Below are 25,193 nucleotides of genomic sequence, written 5' to 3'. Positions count from 1 at the left end.
ACAAAAGGCATGATCTCAAAACTATACAAAAGCCTGCAATATGAATCCAGTGTTAATAATAAGTAGGCCTGTCACGATAGCAAATTTTGCTGAACGATTAATTGTCTCAAAAATTATTGCGATAAACGATAATATTGTTTGAAGACCTTTTTACACTGAAAATGATGTAATAATGCATGCGATTTCCTGCCAAAGTTAGATACACTTTATTTTCAAAAGAACACTAAACACTGGAACTGGTAAACAAAATAAACAAAACAACCAAAAACAAAAATAAAATGGATTCTCAGTCTCCATTAACAAAAAATGTACTGGAAAAAAAACTAAACAACATAAAGCCAAAGTGTAAATAAATACTGCATTCAACCAAAAGAGGGCAGATTATGAAGTCTGTATATTATGTTGCCCTTCAGTAATAATTAGATTTAAATAGAGAAGATGGGCACATCGACTACCTGATGCAATAGTTCACACTACACGATTTTTTGCTCCTATTTTTCCCCTTACAACAATCTTAGATGTTGGTCTTTCTAAGATTGTGTGGTGTGTTATGGTAGATCGTCGTTGCCGCTCTGATCTAAATCAGGGATTTTCCCGGACTGGGATCTTAACACAGCCTGTTGAATGTGACAGGCAGCCAATCAGAAAGCGTGTTTTCTGAGGGGAAATTATGGAGGGGAATCCCAAACAGCTGACACGGCGCAACCCGAAGTCCAGCAGACATTGGAGATGATATGTGGAAACAACATTAATGTTTATTCAACATGCAAAGAATATAGAAATGACAAGGGGAGGAGTTGGAGCGAAACCGGTAACTTTTCAGCTGTTCTTCGTTAACGTGACGTAAATAGGTTATAATGATTTTCATTCAGTCAGGACTTTACGCTGACACTAGCCACATGCATTGCAGGTAGATTGTAGTAAAGCATTGATTAATGCCTGGTTTTAAAATTAGTTCACTGGACTTGTAGCCATTATTTTGTGCCCATTGTTGGACACCACACGGCAGGACCGAACCTGATCGAACCGTTATACCTAGGATTTCTGTCGGCTAATGTTTGATCTGTCAGGTTTTGAAAAATGGGCCGACAATCGGCCGACAGCTCTAAGATCGTGTCGTGTGCGCTGGGCTTTACACTAAGGAAATGAGGAAGGAGGGTCAGTGGAGAGCACCGGAGTTGATCTTTTTTTCATTCAGTGTCATTAACAGAAAGAGAAAAAGGCCGGAAGAGACGATAATGCCGATAATTGAAATGACATGATAGTTTTAATTTATCGTACGATTAATCGATTTATCGTTTATCGCGACAGGCCTAAGTATCAGGAAGTCAGTGATAGGCACTCTAAAACTGAAATGGTGATATGGATTAAGAATTTTATTGCAATATTTTGTGGTACTATTGTGATAACAATTAAAAATTATGATAAATAAAATTATTTATTGTTTTTTTTTTTTGTGGTAACTCTATGCCACAGCATTCATAGCATCACAAAATCTTATCAATTGTTTTTGGACTTATTTACTTAATACAAACTCCTATTTCTTGCTCAGAAGTTACTTGTAAATTAGTTTTGTCTTATTTCAAGTGTAAGATATTTGCACTAGAAATTAGAACAAAGTACTTGGTAAGAATTTGTCGTTTTTGGGTTGCCAGTTACTTAAAATGCGTGATGTCACTAAGCTGCACACAGTAACTGCATTTAATAAAATTTTACTGAAATCTATTGACAACAAACACCGGAGAAATTGTTTAAAAAAAAACTTTTTCAATAATTCCATCAATTTTGGTTTTCATTTAATTGACAAAAATTATTGAGACAACGATAAATCAAATTCTGTCCATGATATAAAAAAATTGTTTACAATAAGCGATAAACGATACGATAAATGCCCTTAATCCGATGTGCGGCTGCTGTTTCAGAAAATCCTGCTGGTCCAGAATCCCGAGCCCTACCTGGAGCAGAGGAAAGGCAACCACACCGCTGTAGAGATGAGAAACGCAACGCTGTCCTGGACCAAGGCAGCCAGCGGGCCAGACCTCCCCAACGGCCAGATGAAGAACCACAAGCAAGACGAGACGGATCTGAGTGAGAGCTTAGCAACGCTGAAGAACATCTCCTTCACTCTGCCCAAGGTCTGCAGCGAATCCGGTGAGCTTGTTGTGGACCCAGTTGAAGGGCAACTAAAGGGCTTTATTTTTGCTTCCTGAAGGGCAACCTGCTGGGCGTGTGCGGCAACGTGGGGAGCGGAAAGACGTCGTTCATTTCCAGCATTCTAGAACAGGTCGCTTTATCTTTTTTTTGTCTTTCTCAGATTTTTTCCAGTTTCTTTTCACTCCATCATACTTTGCCCTCTAGCTACCTAGTTTTTGTAGCGCTCCTGCAGTCTAAGGGATCTTCTCGTTTTCTTGCAGATGCACCTTATTCGGGGCTCCATCACAGCTGACGGGACATTCGCCTACGTCTCCCAGCAGGCCTGGATTTTCCACGGAACCGTTCAAGAAAATATTCTGATGGGGGAAGCTTTCGACCAGGCCAAGTAACTACACGTTTAGGGTTGGGCATTTATCGTATCGTTTATCATTTATCGTGATAAAACTCTTATCGTGATAACAATTTAGATTTATCATTGTTGAGATAAATTCCAGTTAAATACATTTAAAACCCTCCAAAACTGTTTATCTTGTCAGGATTAATATTTTTAAAATTTTCTCCACTGTTTGTTGAGATGAGAGTATCAATGAATATCGATGCATTTGAAAATATGATTAAAAGCGGTTATTGTAGTGCAGTTTAGTGATACAAATCGCTCTTGTTTAAGTGACTGGTGTGCTAAAGAAGCGCGTAATAAATGGGAATGTTTTTCTAGAACAGTGTTTGTGCTTGAGGGGCCATGATTGCTGAGTCATGCAGTCACAGCCACACAGAGACCTAAAAACAAAAAAATAAATACAGTTTATTGTCAGTTTTATTGCTATATAAGTCCATGTCGCTCAACCCTACTGCACTGCCACTATTAGTTACAGAATAAACTCAGAGTGTTGGCTAAACATATCAAATGATAATCTATGCTAGGTGTTCTGTGCTAACACAAGCCAAACGGACAAGCTAAAGTTTTGTTGGGTTTTTTCCTTTAAAAGCAGTCTGCTTTGAAGGTTATCTCACATGAAAAATGTTTGACTAGGAGAACGTGAAGTCTGATCTGTCGTGGCGGTTAGACGAGGTCAGAGGTCATCTGTGTTATCTGGCAGCTTCATGCTAGCATAAGGCTGACTGCTGATCTGCATATAGTGAGGACTTTATGGGGAGAGACTGAATGGAAGTTAAGATAAGAATTGTCTGTAAAAATGTACGAGATAAGCTACAGGTGAATAATTCTTGGGATAAATGTGTTTACTGGTTTAAATGTCTATATTTTAAAGAAAGACAGCTGTTATCACTGAGGCAGCAAAAAGCCTGGCTAACATTCAGATATAAAATGACGTAATGATGCTTTTCATTGTTTGTTGACATATTTCCCAATGTTTTTATGATTGTTCCACTTTGTACAGAGCTGGAAAAAAGTATTTGCCCCATTACAGATTAATTTTGCTTTGGATTATCAAGCAAATTTTGATATCAGTAAAAGATTAAACAGAAAATCCATTTTTCTAATGAGAGCTTCACTTCCTTTTTGAAAATGTAACAGGAAGTTTTCCTGTTACAGCACTGACTGTTTTGGCCTACTCTTCATTGCAGAATTGTTCTACATTAGTCTAGTTTTAATGTATATTTAAGCTTCTTCCAAACCATTTTAGCTGGATCCGACCCCAGAATTTGACTAGGCCATAATTCCCTTTTCTGAGGTGATATTTGCTAACGTGCCTCGGATGATTTTTCTGCTCCAAAGTAGCCGCAGACAGTGACACTCCCACCATGTTTAAGTGCACTAGTGCTACTCCAGATATAAGTTACCTCTGTCGTGTGTGTCGCCCGTTACGGGACACACACCTTCCAAAACCATCAGGAAATGTGAGCTTGGTCTTTTTTTTTGCTTATTGTTGAATCATGAGCACTGACACCAGCTGGATTTCTATCACAAATGTACTCAAAACTTTGTCAGTATTCCGCTAACGTTGAAAAAGCACAATTTCCATTGCAGTTTTGTAATATAAACTGATTTCTATGGGGCCAAAAAAACTCGCTTCATCCTAGTGGTGAAAAGTTTTTATCGACAAAGGAATTGTGTGGGTTTTTTTTCTTTTGAAATTGCCACGATAAAGTCAATTTTTTTTCAAATTGCCAAATTGCGAAATTACATGGTCAATGGATGCACAGCTCATGACTAGCAGAGGTTCAGAGGTCTACAGGGCTTTAGATGTTATTTTTATGAAAAAACAAGGACAGCCTGAGTAAATACAAATTAGCAGCTTGTCTTTGATTGGGTTATCCTTGTCTGATATTAAAGTTTGTTTGATCTGAAACATAAAAGTGAAACAAAAAAGCATAGAAGGAAATCTGCATTTGGCAAAAACAAATTTTCACAGCGCCGCAAGTGTCAAACTAAAAGCCATCTTGTGTTTATGTTATACAGATATGACCGGGTTTTGGATGTGTGCAGCCTCAGAGCTGACCTTCAGATACTTCCATATGGAGATCGGACCGAGGCAAGTGATCTCTTTAACCTTCTTCTGCCAGTGTTCCTGTTTTGGGTCTGTCCATAGGTATATGAATATCCACAGACACTCATTTTGAATCTGAATCTGACTGAGAGGAATGTCAGGCTTATTAAAAGTATGTTCATTTCTAAGCACTAAATACTTGCATGAATTATTGCATCAATGTGGCATGAAGGGGGAACAGGAGCTTCCACTGTCAGTGTGGACAGGAACCAAATCCTGCTGGAAGATTAAATCAGCATCTTCATCTCCACGGTTGCACCTTTCCTTTTACTCCTTCCACTTAACCTTTTGATGAAAAAACATTTAATTTTCTTACAACATTCAAATTTTCTGTGACACTAAACTTTGGGTGTTCGTTATCTGTAAGCAGTAATCATCAAAATGACAAGAAATTAAGGCTTGAAATATTTCACTCTTTGTGTAATGAATCTACGTAATATGGGAGTTTCACTTTCAGTTTATTTTGTATGCACAAAGTCCCATTTTCAGGTGGATTTTTAAAAAGATTTATTGGGGAGAGATGTCATGGTTCTTATGTTGCTGTTTTTTTTTTTTTGTCAGATTGGAGAACGGGGGCTCAACCTGTCAGGAGGACAGAAGCAGAGGATCAGCCTGGCAAGGGCCGTCTACGCCAACAAAGACATCTACCTGCTGGACGATCCGCTGTCTGCTGTCGATGCCCACGTGGGGAAACACATCTTTGAAGAATGCATAAAGAAAGAGCTTCAAGGAAAATCCGTCATACTTGTCACACATCAACTCCAGGTAGGATCACACAAACTTTTTGCCAAGTGGGACAAAAACTGTCGAGTTGAAGGTAATTGAGGGCCACAACATTTTGATTTTTTCAAAATAAAGACAGATGCGTCTCACTTTTACCTTCAAGAATACGAACAACATGCAACAAAAATAGTAAAATAGTAAAAGTCTGATTTCTGTAGAGGTGTATGTTTTATGTTGGTTTGAAACATCACATTTTTGCAGGTTTGTTTTACTTTGTTTAAAAAACTAAAAAAAAAAAAAATACAAACAGTATCCTATCAGTTTCTTGATTATTATTCAAACAAGAACAGAATGTGGATCACTTGTTCTTCAAGAACTTGAGTACAAATCACTGGATGTTTGTGGGTTTGTTTACTATGATGTTAAAATGGAAAAAAAAAGAAATTCATGTTTGACAAAACATCAGTACGTTGTGTTGTACTTTCCATTTTTAGAAACTTTGATTTTTGTATCTTTTTTAGAAGGCAAGGGAAAACATATTGTATCATTTTTTTTAACTGCATCGACCTCTAACCTTGAGCGGAAATCCAAGTTTGTGCCATTTTTGTCTGCACTAAATCCCTGTAAGGGCCACAAAAGGCTCCTGGGCCACACTTTGGTCACCCCTGAATTAGAGGTCAGTGTACACGTTAGCAGCATTATAACCTAAATCAGGTGTGTCCAAAGTGTGACCCACGGGCCATTTGTTGCTCTTGAAATGATTTCTTTTGACTCCGTACTGCAATAGAGGAATGCTAAAAATGTAGCCAACGAAATAGAAAACAATTCATAATGCCCCAACAATTGGAAATTGTCAGTTTTTTCTTTTAATAATTCAACAATCCAAAGCCGTTTTTATGTCTCACATCTTTAATGATATACAGATTTTTTTTTATTATTGTTTTTAGTGTTGAGAATATCAAAGGAATTGATAATTATAATAATAAAACTAATTTTTGCTATTTTGACTTAATGAAATTTTGTGTGTGCCAGTTTTGGCCATCACAGCAAAAAAAACATTTGGACACCACTGACCTAAATGAAGTTGTGAAAAACGCTATAAAAATACAAAGTGCTTTCCAAGTATTACTTGCAACTCCACTCATGTTTTTTTTTTTCATAAAAAGGCTCTAATTAGATGATTGCTTTGGCGTGCGTGTTGCAGTATCTGGAGTTCTGTGACGACATCCTGGTTCTGGAAGAGGGCGAAGTGAGGGAGGCCGGGAATCACCAGGCACTGATGAAGGCCAATGGACGCTACGCTCAGCTCATCAGCAACTACCAGATGGAGCAGTCGGAAGTGAGAGCGTCACAAAATGTTTTTATGAACAAAATCTTCACTTCGGCTTTGTCGTTCTACAAGCGCAGGGTATTAAACGGAAGAATCAGCCGTAAAACAAGCTGTAACCACCGGGTTCTTTATTGTTTGTGAATGTCAGACGCAGAAGGAGGAGGAAGAAGAGAAGGAGGAGGAGGAGGCGTCCCACAAAGAGGCTGCTGAGATCAGACAGCGTGCCGACAGTGGGATAGTAAACCCCGGTATGAGAACAAAGACTGTCTATTTCTGTGGAACATGAAAAATAATTGTTGGTAGAAAGTAATTATTGACTTTAAACAAACTCCTATATCTTGCTGAAAAGTTACTAAGTTAGTTTTGTCTAATTTCAAATGCACTGATATATTTGCCTTAGAAACTAGACCAAAAAAAACTTGGCTAGTTAGGTCCTGTGGTAGTTTGTATCTTTAGGAGTTAGCTTTCTTCAAAGAGCAGCACATAAGCTAGTTATGGTAATCACTGTTAGTTAAGCTGAGTTTTATAACTGCTGTAGTCGTGATCGAGAAAATAACATCTGTGCCTTTTTTCAGCTTTTGACATGTCAGATGAAACTGATGATGGGGCGCCAGCAGACCAGAAGCGTAAGTAAACAGACATCAGTAGACAGTAGACTGTGATGCTGACCCAACGGGTTGGACAGTCTCCACATGGGAGACCAGAACCTTAAAAACAATGATTCACAAAGTTTCACTCGATGCTCGATGTCTGTTTCATTTCTGCTTTAACTTCACAAAACAGGTTACTTTGATTTGTTCAGATTTGTAGGACTCATGTTTTCTTCTTCATTGCCATTGGCAGTGTAAATAACTTATGTCCAACTGTATTCATCTTATTGTAATGTTAGTAGAAGCAGGTTTACCTTTAATTTTAACAACCATGACAAAATAAACAAAATTAGAGGAACACTGAATATGAAAGCTTCAAAAACAGCAAACTTTTATTAGTATAGCAACGCAGAAAAACGTCCATCATAAAGCAGCACAGGTAATCCAGGAAGTGATGGGGGAGGTGGAATTTGAAATATATGTAGCTTTATTAAGCACTGGTAAGAAGTGCAAATATAGGCAAAATCAAGACAAATTGAGAGGGTAAAAGAAGTGTCACAGGGAACGAATAAAGCACAAAAATGGTCAGACAATCTCAGATACAGTATTAGGCTGTACAAATAGAACATGTTTCAATCAAACAAGGATTTTATTTGATAGTTTTGTTCCCGTTCAGCCGCTGTGACGGGTGAAGATCAGCTGGTGAGTCAGGAGTCCTCCACAGAGGGATCTGTGTCCTGGAGAATCTACCACCAGTACTGCCAGGCAGTTGGAGGTCTGACACACAAAAACTCACGCCCACACACACACTTACCAGACTCAGCAGCAATATTCTTCAGATATCCTCTTCACTGTCGGTCTTATTTGGTGAAACTGTTTGTCTGCAGGTTATTTCGTCACCTTCCTCACCGTCTTCATCATAGTCCTCATGATCGGATCCACAGCCTTCAGCAACTGGTGGCTAAGCTACTGGCTGGGGCAGGGAGACGGGGTGAGGGTCTAATCACTTTGTCCTTCCTGTCACACATTTTCATTTTCAGTCACAATAAGTATGGAGATTCACTAGAGATGCATCATGCACAGCTTTCCCAGCCAATATTAATTCCTGGTTTTCCCATCCTGATGGATCCAAACTGTTTGATTCCAAAGAGGAAAAGAGTGCAGCAGGTGCTTTGATAAAGGATGTAGTTTCAAATCCAATAAATACAGAAATTACAAGTTCATTCCTATTTATGCATTAGGACATGTCTCCACCTTATCAAACTTAACACAATTGCATCATCATTGTTGTTTTTGTTGGAAACAGCTAGTGGGACTAGAAAGTTAGCTAGCTATAGCTAGATAAAGAGCTAGATAAATAGCTATATTTTATGTTTGGTGCAATAAAGTTAGATTAATATATGGCTAGCTAGCTATTTATCTGGCTAATAATACGGTAGCTGGCTATTTATCTAGCTTAAATAATTAGCTGGTTCTTTGTTTAGCTAACTAGTCAAATAACTAGGTAGCTAGTTAGATAAATAGTTATGTAGCTCTTTGTCCAGATAGCTAATTATTTATGTGTAAATAGCTAGCTACCATATTATTAGCCAGATTAATGGCTTGCTATATATTTATCAAACTTTATTGCACCAAACATGAAATATATTAAAGGTAAAGGTAATTTTATTTATATAGCACATTTTCAGCAACAAGGCAATACAAAGTGCTTTACAGGAAGTAAAATGAAATACAAACAAAATAACAAACCAAAGGAAAGAGCAAAAGAAGAAAAATAATCTAGTGTTGATCTAAAGTATGTAAACTAGGTGCTCCTGTTCAGGGTTGCTAAGTATCCTCTGGTCTTATTCCATTTCGGTTAAACCTATTTCTAGTCATTGCTCCTCTAATATCTTTATATTTTCTTTTGTTTAGTCCAATTCAACGTCTAACTCTGGAAATATGACTTCTAAACCGGGTGACGTCTCCCAAAATCCCTGCCTGCACTTCTACCAAATGATTTATGGAGTGATGATCCTCGTCACGTTGGTCCTTGCTGTTATCAAGTGCTTTTTTTACACTCATGTCACACTCAGAGCTGCCTGCAAACTCCATGACAGCATGTTCCGAAAGGTACTGTGGAAAATCTGGACTCAGCAGAGATCAGCTCCAGTCAATTTGTTCCTATGTCAAAAGCGAGAACGTCGTTTCCTTTCTTCCCAGATTCTTGCCAGCCCGATGAGTTTCTTTGACACGACGCCTACTGGACGAATTCTCAACCGCTTTGCCAAAGATCAGGAGGAGTTGGACTCTGTGCTTCCTCTCCACATGGACCCCTTCCTGCAGTTTTGTCTCCTCGTCACATTCACCATCGTCATCATCGCCTCGGTTTTCCCCGCCATGCTGGCAGCTGTGGTTGTCATGGGTGTCTTGTTCACCCTTATGCTCTTGTAAGTCCAACGCCAGTCAGGCCGGTGTCGGACCAGAAAGCTGCAGATTCAAAGAATTGATCTCTTAATGGAGGATTTTCTCCTTCAGTGTATTTCAGAGAGGCATTCGTCAGATGAAGAAGATGGAGAACATCAGCCGCTCTCCGTGCATCTCTCTCACCACCTCCACCCTACAAGGCCTCAGCACCATCCACGCCTACAACATCAGGGACAGCCACATAAAACTGTAAGATATCATCAAGTGATACCTCTCTGACAGACTTCTTGATACTGATCTACAATATACAGAACCTTGCAAAAGTATTTTTACCCTTCCAACACCTCAAAACTTTTGCCAGGCACTTTCGTCAGAGGGTCAAAGGTTTGTGTCACCGACGTTTTGCCTTTTTTTGGTCAAACTATAGGTTCAAATCTCTGAACGACATCAACTCCAACCATTACTTGCTGTTCCACTCCGGCACACGGTGGCTCTCTTTCTGGTTGGACTTCATGGCCGCCTCCATGGCGCTGCTGGTGGCTCTGTTTGTGGTGCTGAGCAGCAACGACGTCATTAGTCAGCCTCTAAAAGGCCTCACCATGTCATACACCATACAGGTAAATCTGGACAGCAAACAGGTTTGGGTTCCTTTTGGTTTTTGGATCCTTCCGACTCGCAGCAACACTGAGGTCTGCATGTCTACCAGCTGACAGGCATGCTCCAGTATGTAGTGAGGCAGTCAACTGAAGTGGAGGCCAGGTTCAACTCGGTGGAACGACTGCTGGAATACATCACGGTAAGAATCCTTATTAAAGGGGACGTATTATGCAAAAATCACATTTTGTACTTCCAGTTGGATCTCTACTGCTTCTTAAAAGAGCCCAAGAGGTTAAAATAATTTACAAAAACACTCGACAGATTTTGTGGTGTTTGTTAAAAAGGCCTGTTTCGAAAATAAAAAACCTCCAGAATGTAACGTCACAAATCAGCAGGCACTGCCCCTCACCTAGCAACCCCCAGCGAAGCCCAGCCTGTCACCTGGCAACCCAAGCTGAACTCCATCATGTTAGTTAGTTAGTAAATGTATTAATTTCATCAAAAACAAAACAATTATTTACAAATAGCCCAAAAATATGCTTAAGCAATAGTAATTTACAAAAAACAAAACTAAGCAAAGACAACATCAACTCAAAAAATAATAATAATTTGTATGGATTCACATTATTCAAGAGATTTACATTATTCATATTATTCTATTTCACATTTCTATTTCACTTTTCTTCAAAAACCTAATTTTTACCTTCCTTTTAAATATGTACATTGATCTGGCATTTTTAATACACAACTCCTTTCGTTATTAATAAGCAAAGCGACTCCACCACCTCTTTTCTTCCTTCTGTTCATAAGACAGAATTCATACCCCACAATATTGACATTATTTATATTTTCATCATTGAGCTATGTCTCTGAAAGTGCTATTATACTAAAGATTGTATTTATCTGATGTTTGCATTTGCAATTATACTTCTACTATTAAAATGAATAATAGAAAGAGCTCCATTTGTCATGTTTGTATGCACTGTACAATGGGTGCAGGGCACGGCTGAAAAAAGTGTTTTGATTTTGATTTCATCCAGAATCCTCTTTCTGCATTCTTGTTGGTTGTGCAGTAGGCTCCACTTCTGCTTTTCAAAGGTGTACGGTTATATATTTGCGCATCTGTTTGCAGCCATTTTCATGTGCGAGTGTAAACGTTGAGTTGAGGAGGCGTGGAAGGCAGCTGCTAATTTGGATTTAAAGTGACAAGAGGCCCTAAAACATCTCATTCTGACAGGAGCTCAGAATAGGCAGAACTGAGCAGACTGAAATCTCATTATCTAAGAATGAGTTTGCGCAAAAAAAATAAATAAATGAACATCCTTTTCATAGCTCACAGACATGTTCAAGGAAGCATAACAGGTCACCTTTAAGAAAGTACTTCATCATCCTGGGGTGTCTTATAACGCTTTTCTCTAAAAGGATTTCTTTTATTTGATTCCACATACAGACCTGTAAGTCTGAGGCCCCCAGACACATAAAGGGGGTTAAGATTCCTGACGGCTGGCCCAAAAACGGAGCGATTGCCTTCCAGGAGTACAAAATGAGGTACAGAGACAACACGCCTATCGTCCTGAACGGGCTCGATTTCGCCATCCAGGCTGGAGAGAAGCTGGGCATCGTGGGAAGGACGGGCTCTGGTAAGCGGGTTTCCACCATGGCTCTGTCACCATAGTTACAGAGCAGGACTCAGCCCCTCCCTCTCGCTGCGCTCCGTCTACAGGGAAATCCTCCCTAGGCGTGGCTTTGTTCAGACTGGTGGAGCCGGAGGGAGGGAGCATTCTTATAGACGACGTGGACATCGCAGCCATCGGCCTGCAGGATCTGCGCAGCAAACTCTCCATCATCCCCCAGGACCCGGTGCTCTTCACTGGCACAGTCAGGTACCCGCTACTCACGCAACTGGTTTCATAGAACAACCACTGCTGTGTGGACCAGTCACAAGCTTACCCACTACACTTACCCACAGGTACAACCTAGATCCTTTTAATCAGTATACTGATGAGGAGATCTGGGCGGTTCTACAGAAAACCTACATGAAGGACTCGGTATGTTACTGAAACACACAACTTTTTGGACTCCTTGGAGTTTATATAAGTATTAATTCTAACCTTCTTAAATAATTTACCAAGGGTTTTTATGCAGTAGCTATCGGTGTTTTCTGCTTTTAGTAGTAATCAGAGGAGGTTTCGACATCAGTAAATGCTAGCTTGTTCTACTTTCTTCGCTTTGCTTCATACAGATGATCTGGACCCTCGACCTTCTAGATGGAGGCATGGACTATGTTGAGGTTTTAAAGAACTGGATCTGATTTTAGCCAGTCGTTAGCGTTTGGGCGTTACTTATGTAAGACGTCAGTTTGATGAAGCTTACCAGAAATTGCCTGTGCTGTAAACAACCCCGGGGAAAGTAGAGCCACAAGATCTTTGTCAGCAATAAAATGTCTAACTTTAGTGGCTCAATATTTGGGAAGCAAGGCCAACATGGACTGAACGTCTTTGTTCACTTCCTCCGCTGCCATTGCTAAAACTACGGGCAAACTACAATTCTAAAGCAGCGCAGAAAAACTACGTCATCATTCACGACTTCTGCTGATGTTTGCTGATTTCCCTGGTTGAAATCCAACCGGGGAAATCGAGTTCAAGGGAAGAAATCCCAGCCGCAGCCGTGAAGGGAGATGAGAATTGAACAGAATTGCATAAGAAGGCAATAGTCAGGTTAGCTAAATGCTAATTTGGCTGTGAAATATAGATAATAAGCTCAAATGACCAAAGATACAGAGAAAACGTGATGTTCGCTCTTATAGCGAAGGTTTAGACAGCCATAATCCCAATGTGGTAAACAACTTAAAGCGTGATCCAAGCTTTTTATGCAGTTCGGATCACAAGTGGAATAAACATGACTAAAGGTGAAATATTAAGTTTTAAATGTCAACGTCTTTAAAACAAAAGGTGGTTTGTAACTCTAACTATAATATATATACTCATGGAAGATGATGTGTTAAATACTGTGTGCCTGTGTGTTTCATCAGATCTCCAAGCTAGACGGGACGTTGCAGGCAGAAGTGTTGGAGAATGGAGAAAACTTCTCTGTTGGTGAGAGGCAGCTGATGTGTATGGCCAGAGCGCTTCTCCGTAACTCCAAGGTCCGTATGCGTGGTCATCCATACTCCTACACGATCACCAGAGTAATCACACCCCCTTAATATTAGCACAATTTGTCACAATGCGGCATTGACACTGAGAGACTAGCTCAACATAGTAGTATATAATTTTGCAATTTAAAGAAAGATATACAGGAATAACGACACCGAAACCAAAAGAAACCGAAGGAAAACACATTGTCCTACATGCAGAACACTTTGTGTTGAGGGGAAGTTAAACAGCAAACGTAAAACATATTGTTGGCAGCATCAAACTATGGGAAGTAAAGAGAACACTTTTTTACAGGCTGCAAAATCAGCCTTTAAAAAACAATGGGTCATGAATTAGAATGACCTAGTCAAAGTCCAGACCTAAATCTAATTGAGATTCTTTGGCTAGACTTGAAAATGATTGTTTTTGCAGATGTTTTCCGTCTAATTTTAGCAATTCTGCAAAGAATAGGCAAACATATCAGTCTATCGATGTGCTGATAGAGACATGAAGGAAAGTAACTTCAACGGGAGAAATGAAAGCAAATGTGGAGCAAACTGTGCAAACATCGAGTCATTTTCCTCCTATTCTACGTTGTTTCACTCCTTTATTGGTCTATCAAATAAAATCCCAAATAAATATATTGAAGTTGTCTTTTTACGATGTAAGACAATGGGGAAAATATTCATGTGTGTTTTTTTTAACTATTCTGTTACATGTGGCACTGATCAAGTCCAGTCAATCAAGTTAATTTGTGAGTAGCACGTTTCAGCAACACGGCGGCTCAAAGTTCTTCATGTCATAAAAACAGAAAAAAAACATCATAAAACCAATGACAGACATTACATTTTGTCAAGTTCCACCATCAATACTCATCAAGTATGCTGTCAAAGTTCTAGTTATTATGAACCACAGGTGGGGTTTAGTCTTGATCGAGATGTGAGTGGGTGCCTCATCCTCCATGGTGTGCCTGACAGATCATTCTGCTGGACGAGGCCACGGCCTCCATCGATTCAGAGACAGACGCTCTGATCCAAAACACCATCAAAGAGGCCTTCCACGACTGCACCATGCTCACCATCGCACATCGCATCAACACTGTGATGTATGCAGACCGCATTCTGGTCATGGACGACGGAAAGGTGAGCTCCATGGAGAGACGACGAGGAACGCTTTTAAGAGTCTCATCCCTACAACGACGCGCTGTGGCAGTTTTAGTTTTTTTTTTTTTTGTTTTTTTTTTCAAAAGAGGAGTAAATTTCCGCCCCAAATTTTTTAGATTAATCTGGGAAATTTTCTAAAAATAAAAAAAAAACTTGGAAATTTTTGAGTTTTAAAAGTAGAACGTTTGCTTGACAAAATTTTGGGATTAATTCTATAAACTTTTTAGAAAATCTTAGAAATTTCTGACTAGAACATTTGCTAGGAAAAGGTCAGAAATTTTGAAATTAACCTCAGAAATTTTTGAGGAAAAATCTGGGAAAAGTCTAAAACTTTTGGAGTTTCAAATGTCAAAAATGTTTGACTTTTTTTTTGCAACTTGTCAAACTCAGTTTAATCCGACAATAATCTCAAAATGTCTGTTTTTTCTCAACTTTTCAAACTCGGAAATAAATTTCCGCATTTTTCTTCTTGAAAATTTCTGAGTTTTTTCTTGCAAATTTGCAACTTTTCAAATTCAGAAACTTCCTCTTTTTTTTTTAACATTTCTGAGATTTTTTTCTAACTAACTTGTGACTTTTCTAATTCAGAAATGTTCTTTTTTTTTTCTAGAAAATTTCTGTGATTTGTTTTGGCAGAAATGTATATATTTCTTTCCATCTCCAAAGGCTCACCGCTGTGCGTCCCTGACTCGTTTGGCTTTGTGTCTTTCCAGGCAGCAGAACTGGACCCCCCAGAAGTGCTGAAGCAAAGACCCGACTCCTTGTTCTCCTCACTCCTCGCTGCTGCTAACACTGTGAACACATAAAACCTCCAGAGCCACATCATTGAGCGCAGCAGTAACTCATAGTGACAGCTCTTCATCTCTCAGCCTGATGTCAGTCGGTACTATAACACTATAAAGTGGAAAGGTGAGCTTAAGTCAAGTGTGGCAGAGAGGGAGGGATCAGATGTGGGAAATATGAAACTTTTATTCTCGTTTTCTTGGTGTATTTATATCATAAGCGTTCCAGGAAAAACAATGGTAACAATGTTCTTTCATCGGTTTTTGTGTGTATGTTTTATTTATTGCTCCCTGTCACTTTTGCAAATGACATGTAAATGTAGAGAGTAATGCAGAATAATAAGTGAAAACGTATATATTTTTAAATTGCTACTGCTTTTGATGGCACAAAAGGCTCTTGTGTATTGTAAAAACAACATCCAATGTTTGCTGATGAAATGTACAACATTTGGCCTATTTAAAGTCTCTTTAAATAGGCTAAAAAGTTACTATTTAAAGTTACTTTTCGTAGGCTGAGTAAAAATGGAGCTCCAACAACAACAAAATTATTTTGTCACATTTAATCAAATTGATTTAGTCAAACTAAATTTCTTTACATTTACTTAACATGACAACATAATAAATCTACTTGGATAAACTGAATTTGTTTACTTGTGACCAGTTAACGCGATATATTTAAGATCAGCTGTTTTCTTTTTTTTCAGTGTGGAGAGAGATACATCCTCACATGCTAGCAGCTGTAACTGCAGTAAAATGTAGCTCAGAAAAATGAGCTAAACACAAATGCATCACGCACTTTTCAGAGCTTTGCAAACCCTGTATGAATTCCAAGCCGCTTCAAAAATGATGCACTAACGCATGAAAGTCAAATAAAAAAATACTGACGACATTAACATAGCATTGCAAAATTTGAACGAAAGTTAAAAGAGTCTGAATACTTTTGAAAGGTTGTGAGTTGATTTTAGCTCAGAGAGGAAAACATTGTGTTTGGAAACCAAATATTAAGCAATACAAAATGAGAGCAAATTGGACCGAATCACTTTTCAGTTCTCAAAATTAAGTCTCCTGGAATGGAGACTTCAGTAGACGGCATCTTTACACCGGAAACGTGAAAACTCAACAATACGAAAGAAAAATAGTTAACAGAAAAGAAAAATATTGGTTTCTGAAAATGAAAAGTCTCTGTTTTCATCCTGCTGAGCGCCACACGATGGCGCTATAACCTTCTACATACTGAAGGTGCTATTGGAGAGAATAACTATAAACTCCTCAAAGGCACATCACTCTATTGTATTATAAAAACTACTTTAAACCATTAAAATTACTCTAATAATAAGCTGAATCGCTCTCTGCTCTGTTTTGAATCTCTTGACTGCGTCTCTGGTTTGGTGTGAACTCTCCTGATGAACATTGATGGTTTGGTGCTGCAAGACAGATGCTCCCTTTGTTCCTCTTTATACCCTGCCAAAAAAAAGGAAAAGGAAAAAGAAAATAAAAGATGAACTTGTTGTGCTTTTCTAGTTGGAGCATCAAAGCAAAGAAAGTTAAAGAACCAAGATTTTCTTTTTTTTAAAAAGGAGAAAAAAAAAGCCACTGCCAGAATCTGAACGTTAAGATAGTCACGGCAACTTAGACAAGACACGAGTTCTGCTTATACATATTGGAGTTGAATCTCCGCCTGCAGCACCTCTGGAACAACGAGTAGCTCGGTGATGTGCCTGGAATGTCCCCGGCGGCGTGGCCCGCTCCAAGCCCGCCGCTGCTGCCTCTCGATTTGCTCCGGTGACCCCACAGTCACAAGCTTCTCCTCCAGGCTGAGGCTGAATAAAATTATCAATAGTTCAGTTATTACTCTTGGTGTCTGCATGCGATCATGCTGAGTTGTGTATTCTCCAAGGACAAAAAAAAGGGAGCAACTTTCCAAACATATCCTTTTTTTCCCTTTTTGTACTTCTCACTTTTTCTCTGGTGCTACTTTGTGATTGTTTTATCGTTTCTGTCAGTGGCTCGTGAGGATTTTCCTTCCTCGGCTTGAAATTGTGTGACTCTTTCGAATGGAAATAACGTCCTTATTTAAACTCCCTTTGTTCTCATTCTGAAATGAAGGAGGAGAAAAGACAAAACTGGGAAAGGTTTTCCAGAACAATGCCGCTGGTGCAGACCTATGAATCAATGAAGTTTATTTGTACGGCACATTTCAGCGACAAGGCGGTTCAAAGCGCTTTACATCATAAAAACAGAAAAATGCAAAGTCATAGAACGCACTCAACAAATGAGAAAACCAGTAAACATTGCATCTTTGTCAAGTGCCATTGTTACACATCAAAATGTTTCAAAAGCAACTCTGAACAGCTGGGTCTTTAGTCCAGTTTTAAAGGAACTCGGTGAAGAAGAAGAGTTGTGACGGCAACGGTTTAGTTTCACGCAGAGAAACGGAGCAGCAAATGTTCTGCTTGTTTGGTGAGTATTAATGGAAACACTCAGAATCAGTGTTTTGTAGACCCAGACAGAGTATGCTGTAGGTACCAAGAGAGGAACTGTGGCGCTGGATGAGGAACTAAGTTGTCCGAGTTGTCCGGCGAAGGCCTCACGGGTTTCTTAGAGAACATTAAGCGAACAAACCGCAAAAGAAGACCGAGGAACTGAGCAGGTAGAAGAAATTGTGGAGGAGTTTCGAATCAAGATGAGCTTTGTAGCAAAAACCTACCAAGACGTGGCCGAAGAGAAGCTCGAAAAAGCTTTCAGACTGTTGTGGAGGATCAGCTTTCAGCAGGATGACCGAAGACTCAGAGGTGACATCATCAAGATTCAAGCATGTTCATGTTTATAAATGACCCAGTCAAAGTCCAGATATAAATTCAGTTAGGAATATTAAGGCTCGACAATGACTCATCCTCCATGGTGTGCCTGACAGATCATTCTCACTCTTTATTGTGTTAAAAGCCCAATTATGTTTAAAAGACCATAAAACTCTCCGTACCGTCAGGATTGTTAGTTTTACTACTTTTCTCCACTTTTTGTTCAATAAGGGTGGATCAATAAATATCAATACATTTGAGAATAAAACTAAAAGCAATCTCTGTGTGCATCACAGTGATACAAATCACACTCCTTTAAGTGACTGGTGTCCTAAAGAAGTGTTTACATTACAAATGATTAGTTTTTCAAGAACAGGATTTGTGTTTGTGGAACTATGAGTTTCCTAAAAATAAGTAATAAATAACTTGTATATTGTGTCAATATTAGCGTTATCATAATAGCCTATAGATGTGTGTGAAGATATTAAGAGACATAACTGCAGCTATAAATTATTGTAAACAAACAAAATGCTATCATTTCCCTTCAACTTCACAATCTTTAAATCATTTGTGTTGCTCTGGCACATAACCTAACTCATTATTAGGACAATTTTTATATAAGAACTTTGGTTTAGTCTGTTGATACATTCCAATTAATAATGAAACGGCATCAATTATTCTCACTCGGAAAAAATAGGATTAAATGCAGGCAACTTATTACGTGCTGCTGTTTAGTAATTCAAAATCACACTTTTATGTAATGGTTACGTTTACTAAAAGTGGTTTTTGTACTGAATACCGAAAAATACTGAAGTAATTATCGCACACACCTAAAAATAACAATACAATACTTCTAGGTTTTTGGCCAAAGCAGCGAAACAAAGTGTGAAATTGAGTGTCAAGACGCTTGTAAGCGCACAGACGTGGAGGTGGATGGATGGATGAAGAAAGGTGTCTTCAGATATTTTCATATATATATATATATTTAAAAATAGTTCAGTCTTTATTTTGTCTAATTTTCTCACGTGTAATTTTCAGACCCGCTCTCACACCGAGGGTAAACTCGTGTTGGACGTCAGTGTGCGGACGCAGCCGCCCGCTGGCTGCGTGTGGGCGGAGCTAAGCGCGTAGCTGCTCGGAGTTTGTCAGTTTCCTAAATATAAGCGGGCGGACATCGTCAGTGTCTTTCTGCCGGGGACGCGTAGAGATAAAGACGGGATTTGTACAAGCTGCTTTTGAGGGGTGGGCAAATCGGTAAGTGGAGCAAAACGCCATTTTTGTTCTTTTTTCTTTCTTCTATTTTTGAATAAGTGAAAGTCCGTTTACAGGGCTGCTAGTTCTGTGCTGTAGGGAGTGTAGGGGACGGGACCGCTACACTTCATCCACAAGACTCGGTTCAAATATGTCACTGTGTGTTTCTAGCACTCGGCTGGCGTTGGAAACTCGCCTTAACACACTTTAATGTGTGTATCGCAGCGTATTGGCTGGTGCTGTCGCGTGTTTCTGTACATGCTGTGATCAGCCGACACATCAACACGATCAAACACTAACTTATTACCGACACTGTACGTCTCGCGCTAAGGGAATCACCATGACGACCTGACGAAACGGGTTAGAGCACCGGGGAATAGTTGTTCAACTTGTTACTGAGAGAAAAAGAAGAAGAAATATTCCATCCATCCATCCATCCATCCATCCATCCACATGCATGATTGGTGCATCGGACCAATCAAATCTCATAATAGATTTAAATTTCCATACATTGCGACTTGAGAGTTAAGATAAAATGCAGCCTAACTGCCTAATTTAGTTTATAATATCAAAAAAGCAATGTAATAATAGAAATTAAATAAATTGTAAAGAAAAAACAAATCATACAATGAATGGAAATCCAATAAGGAATTGCTTTTCTGCCTTCTGGATAAGATCAAGCATGGAAATCCAATGAGGAGATATTTTTTTCCCCAATTGTAATATATTGAATCAGGTGTTTTATAATAGTGTTTATACTAGTATGCTGGCATAAAACCAGCACAGTAGTAGTACACTAATATGCCACCTACTAGTAGTATACTATTACTAGGATACTATTCAAATATGCTAGTTTCATACTAGTATATTCTGCTCTACGAGGTAAAGGGCAACTACGTGTCATTTTTAGGGTTAAAATTTCCAGGAAGTGGAAGCAAAAACATGTCACACCAATTGAAAACCGTCCTTAACGCTTATTTACTGAAATTTGTAATAATATTTATATTTTAGCTTTCATTATGTAACCATGTGTACTCCTGATATATATGGCTGGGTGATGTGACAATGTTTCACCTTGAGGAATTGGAACAGGATGATTAGTTGCCAGATTAGAGAGATCGTGTTGTCTCTGCGACACGTTCATGCTCTTTGGTCTTACACAGGCCTATTTTTTTCTGCTTTTCATTTTGTAAATGCATTTTTACAATAAAGCAAGACTGCAAATAATGTCGTCAAGAGTCAATCTTCTTTTCCTTTTCCACGGCTATACAAGGTTACGTTTCTTTTGTTTGTTTTTTTATTGTTAAGGTTTGTCCTACCAGTTCTGTTTTGGAGGTGATTCTGTTTTTAATATGTAAAGGAGAAGATGTGCCGACACTCTGGAGTTGTTTTAATGAGATGTACATGAATGCATCGTTAAAAGCTCAGCTGTTTGAGACAATAGTATCAGTTGCATCTCATGTGCTGCTCAGCGCTTTGGGCTGGTCGACTGCTGCAGGCAGTTGGATTTGGACTTTATCAGATATTTTTCCACTGATGTTTACATTCAGCTTGTTGTTCCAGGGTAGTAATTGAGCTAAGTTCAGAGTGAGCTACATGCCTCACTGCTGGTGAAAAATGTGAGCGCTGACATAACTTAGCTTTGGTTCGGTTCACCTTTCTTTCTCCACCGGAGCCGCTTGAGAAATCCTGATGTTCCCAAATAGCAGAGTTTAGCGATGGCTTTAAATCCTCTCTGTTTTCTTCTGGTGTCACGTTTTAAATTTGCGCTTTTAAAAGTTTTATTGAGCACCAAGTTCCGCACGTAAACAATTTGCATATGTTGTGGTATAAAACAATCTGTTTTTGTTTGTTCCTGATTGGAATTAAAATAAAATGTTATTAAAGTCTGCTCAGAGATGTTCCTTCAGCTTAGCTCTCTGTCGTATGTTTTTTTTCACATTGGGAAATTGTAGTAAAGTACTGCTCATGATTATTCTAAAACCAGATATATATTTTTTTTTTTCATATCGCTAAAACCCACTCATAACCATCCAACTGCACATAGCGTAGCATATGACAATATGTTCATTTAGCAGAACAAAATCAAGAAAGTCCTTTTGACCACACACCTTCTGTAAATCATAAGCCTTACACAATAATAACTTTTGCTGCATGATAAACTGTCCCATTAAGTATTGTGATAAATGATAATATTGTTGTTTTGAGACCATTTTCAAGTTATGTATTAACGATGGCATAATAATACAAGTTTGCCCTCTCGTGTAAACTTTAATTCACTAAAGAACTCTTAACATTGGAACTGGACGATATTTAAAATCTCCAGAATAAAACTCATCAACCAAAACCAATAGATAATACGGACACAAAAATCTACTTGCAACCGAAAAAATTACATTTGTGCAAACAAAATTTACCTTAGAAAAAAAATTATTCGTCAGAGTGGAAATTATTGAGCTCATTTTAATTTATCGTGCGATTAACTGATTAATTGTTTATTGCAACAGGCTTACGCCAAATCAATGTACTTTTTTTTTTTTTGCACAAAGAAAATGTTCATTTGGTTTTAGTCTTGATAAAACCAGAGCGGGTGCTTCTCATTGCACACAGCAGTGTTTTACTCAGAGCGCCGGTTGTTCTCCTCTCCATACGCTCCGGTCCGTTGTTGCATCATTCACAGCGTTGCGTCGGCTCTCCAGCGCAGAGTTCCTCTCTCTGTAAAAGCTCATGTTCTTGAAGCAGCAGTGGAAAGAGTTTAGGCTAAACTGTCCAGATGTTCCCCAAAAACATCTGCGCCCTTCACGTGTGAAAACTGCTTAGCCCTGTTTGCCGATCTGTGGTTGGAGCTGACAGACTAATAAAAACAGAGGGAAAACTTCACCATCAAAGGGAAAATGAGTCAATTATCGTAGTTCAGTAGTATACGCCGCTGCCGTTTAAGGGCTTTAATTTAGCCCTTTGTGATGGATTTTCTGCACAGAATGGAACCCATGAATCCCCCATCTGTAATATATTTTACTACCAATTAGAACGAGGCATAATGCTTACTAAGAGCTTTTTTTTCAAAAGTATAGTTACAATACACGTTTGAGAGATTTGTGTAACTTAAATTGATCTGAATGTCCTGCCAGCTAACAGTACGTAGTTGGTATTTTCAGATGATCTCCCATTCCCCACCACGCTCTTAATTTCATCCCCTTTCCACGACATCCATAAAATAAAATAAAAATTACACGCTAGCACGGCTCCATGTTTTATGTTAGCGCTTGCTTTTTTCCCCCCCTACCTAATCTGCTGAATTGTGACAAGCCTTTGAGAGCATTGCAAAAATAAATGATTCTGAGCTCTAGCAGCTTGATGTGGGTATGAGAGCTATATTATAGTTTGCCATTTTCTGAGAAGAATGAATATTTAACAACCGATTGTAGTAAATTCAATCAACTCCATGAAAACAATTGATGAAATTGCAGATGATTCAGTGATAGTTAGCCTTCTACATGATGATGAACATGCCCATGGCCCTGTGGTCGATGAATGTGTTGACTGGTGCGATGAAGCTTTTCTCTTATTAAATGTACAGGAAACAAAGGACACGTGCATTGATTTCAGACAGAAACCCCATAACACAAATCAAACAGTAATCAAAGGTCAGATAGTGGAGACAGTAGCAAACTATAAATATCTTGGGACTATTTTGGATAATAAGTTAAAATTTACCTGCCATTCAGAAAACCTACAAAAAAAGGGCCAGCAAAGATTATTTTGTCTAAGGAGGCTCGTAAAGTTTCAAGCTGATAAGTCATTGATGATCCTATTTTATAGATCATATATTGAATCTGTGTTGACCTTTTCCCCTCTGTGTTGGTTTGGGAATCTCAGTATTAGACCAAAAAATGCCCTTAGCAGAGTAATACATACTAGCAATAAGAACAATTCTCACTTACAGAACTGTGTAAAAAACAAATCATTAGGAAAACTAAAGACATTATTGCTGATACTTCTCATCCCTTACATGCTGATTTCCAGTTTCTGCCTTCTGGCATCAGGCTCAGACGTCCTTGTATAAGAAGTAACAGGTACAAACTCTCCTTTGTTCCTACAGCAATATCTCTTTTTAATGCAGGACAAGGTAGGGGGGCTTGCACCTGATATAGTGTAGCAACTGTTGGCCAATAATGAAATACACTGCTGTATTCTTCCCTTTATGCGTTGATCTGTATTTTATGTGCTTATGGTATATATATATATTTTTTAATCTTTGATACTTTGTCTTTTAGCCTCCTGTATTTGCTGCAATATTAATTGCCCAAATTGGGATACGAATAATCTGAATCTGAATCTGAATTACTTTGCTCTGATTTTATTAATTTTTTTCAGAAGTTTCCGACAAAGTATGAAATTAAAACACAATATTTTTGAGCTTTGGTTCTAGAGGTGAAGCAGAATTTTGTGGCATAAAACGCCACAATATTTATCTAGGAAAGTATTATCTTGTTCCTGTCCGAATTACTTCGTTTTCAGCAGATGTGGTGGAAATCCATCTATTTTATGTACGTTTACTTTTTGCAGAGCTCACCCAGATTTCCTGAACAGATGATATCTATAAAAACGGTGTTCACTCTTTTCTTTTTCTGTCACTATTAAGCGACCACACATCCGGTCGACATAGTCAGGGTATTTTTTTTCCAAACAGAAAAACAGTCCAGGTCCTCAGATATGGTGCTCACCAATTTATTTTATTCACACAAATCAGGAATGGGGAGACAAGACCGGGTGGGGGGTTGATGGGGTGCTGCGTGACTTCGCTGCGGACTAGGGTGGGGGGTCGCGCAACAACACTTTGCTTGCACATTTGCTACAGACTGGGGGGGGGCAAGACTGCGCTGCGGACCCGGGGGAGGGGGGTTGCGCACCAAGGAAAAAAAGTATTTATTTACTTCTTCCGCGACCCGGTACCAATTGGTCTACGGACCGATACCGGTCCGCGGCCGGGGGTTTGGGGACCACAGCTCTATGGTACGCATAATGATGCAAGTTGGAACAAAAATGTTTGGGATGTTTTTTGTTTTTTTTACATAAAATAAACCAAGTAAACATAATAAAGAGTTCAGTGCTCCATACAGAACCCATCCATCCATCCATCCATCCATCCATCCATCCATTTTCTATCACCCTTGTCCCTAGTGGGTCAGGAGGTTCTGGAGCCTATCTCCAGCTAAGGTTCCAGGCGAAAGGCGGGGTCACCCTGGACAGGTCGCCAGTCTGTCACAGGGCTTCCATATAGAACCCAAAGAATTATATTACATAATTTTTGATGACACATAAACATCCAAGTAAAAGAAAAAACCCCATTCTAAAACATCATGCATCTTCTGGTCTATCCAAAAAAAACCTCTGCAAACTGTAGGAATGGTTAGCATTTATTGTACTCAAGTCAAATTTATTGTGAAAAATTTCTTCTCCTTATGAGAATTTTGAATTATTGTCATAAATTAACATTTTTGAGGGTAAATAAAAGAAAAAAACAAAACTGACAGTATGGTCGGAAGTGTTATTTTTTTTTACTATTTTCTCCACTTTTTGTTCCACAAGAGCATCAGTAAATATCAGTAAATTCAAAAATATGATGAAGTGCAGTTAATGTGTGCAGCTTTTTTAAGTGAGTGGTGTTTTAAAGATGCCTGTTGTAATTGGAAAAGTTTTTCAAGAACAATATTTGTGTTCGCGGCACTACAAATTCAGCGCCATAGTCACAGCC

The 25,193-nt window shown here is 38.8% G+C and overlaps 2 protein-coding genes and 1 long non-coding RNA gene across 5 annotated transcripts in view; 2 read left to right on the top strand and 1 right to left on the bottom strand.

The window, feature by feature from the left end:
• The window catches only part of abcc12 (ATP-binding cassette, sub-family C (CFTR/MRP), member 12), a 29,377-nt gene extending 12,655 nt beyond the window's left edge, over window positions 1–16,722 (top strand). For both annotated transcript variants that reach the window (XM_028015178.1, XM_028015179.1), the window contains 21 exons: window positions 1,923–2,135; window positions 2,213–2,284; window positions 2,415–2,539; window positions 4,574–4,646; window positions 5,223–5,426; window positions 6,589–6,723; window positions 6,863–6,962; window positions 7,290–7,340; window positions 7,981–8,079; window positions 8,192–8,295; window positions 9,219–9,416; window positions 9,507–9,733; window positions 9,822–9,959; window positions 10,138–10,327; window positions 10,417–10,506; window positions 11,758–11,947; window positions 12,031–12,190; window positions 12,277–12,355; window positions 13,339–13,452; window positions 14,419–14,583; window positions 15,318–16,722. In XM_028015178.1, coding sequence (XP_027870979.1) covers window positions 1,923–2,135; window positions 2,213–2,284; window positions 2,415–2,539; window positions 4,574–4,646; window positions 5,223–5,426; window positions 6,589–6,723; window positions 6,863–6,962; window positions 7,290–7,340; window positions 7,981–8,079; window positions 8,192–8,295; window positions 9,219–9,416; window positions 9,507–9,733; window positions 9,822–9,959; window positions 10,138–10,327; window positions 10,417–10,506; window positions 11,758–11,947; window positions 12,031–12,190; window positions 12,277–12,355; window positions 13,339–13,452; window positions 14,419–14,583; window positions 15,318–15,410 — 2,820 coding nt within the window. In that variant the 3' untranslated portion in view covers window positions 15,411–16,722. The remainder of the gene's footprint in view (window positions 1–1,922; window positions 2,136–2,212; window positions 2,285–2,414; window positions 2,540–4,573; window positions 4,647–5,222; window positions 5,427–6,588; window positions 6,724–6,862; window positions 6,963–7,289; window positions 7,341–7,980; window positions 8,080–8,191; window positions 8,296–9,218; window positions 9,417–9,506; window positions 9,734–9,821; window positions 9,960–10,137; window positions 10,328–10,416; window positions 10,507–11,757; window positions 11,948–12,030; window positions 12,191–12,276; window positions 12,356–13,338; window positions 13,453–14,418; window positions 14,584–15,317) is intronic.
• Window positions 1,918–23,483, bottom strand: LOC114143295 (uncharacterized). Its single transcript, XR_003595210.1, has 4 exons — window positions 23,173–23,483; window positions 12,228–12,229; window positions 7,124–7,137; window positions 1,918–1,931 (listed from the first exon to the last, which is right to left on the bottom strand). It is a non-coding gene; the product is annotated as an uncharacterized LOC114143295 (long non-coding RNA).
• The window catches only part of LOC114143294 (myocyte-specific enhancer factor 2A-like), a 47,125-nt gene continuing 41,221 nt past the window's right edge, over window positions 19,290–25,193 (top strand). For both annotated transcript variants that reach the window (XM_028015183.1, XM_028015180.1), the window contains exon 1: window positions 19,290–19,438. The gene's annotated coding sequence lies outside the window, so the exon portion shown is untranslated. The remainder of the gene's footprint in view (window positions 19,439–25,193) is intronic.

The sequence above is a fragment of the Xiphophorus couchianus genome, chromosome 4, assembly GCF_001444195.1.
Source record: "Xiphophorus couchianus chromosome 4, X_couchianus-1.0, whole genome shotgun sequence".
Taxonomy (NCBI): domain Eukaryota; kingdom Metazoa; phylum Chordata; class Actinopteri; order Cyprinodontiformes; family Poeciliidae; genus Xiphophorus; species Xiphophorus couchianus.
The sequence above is the reverse complement of the archived record's forward strand: the minus strand, read 5'-3'. Positions and strand labels throughout refer to the sequence as shown.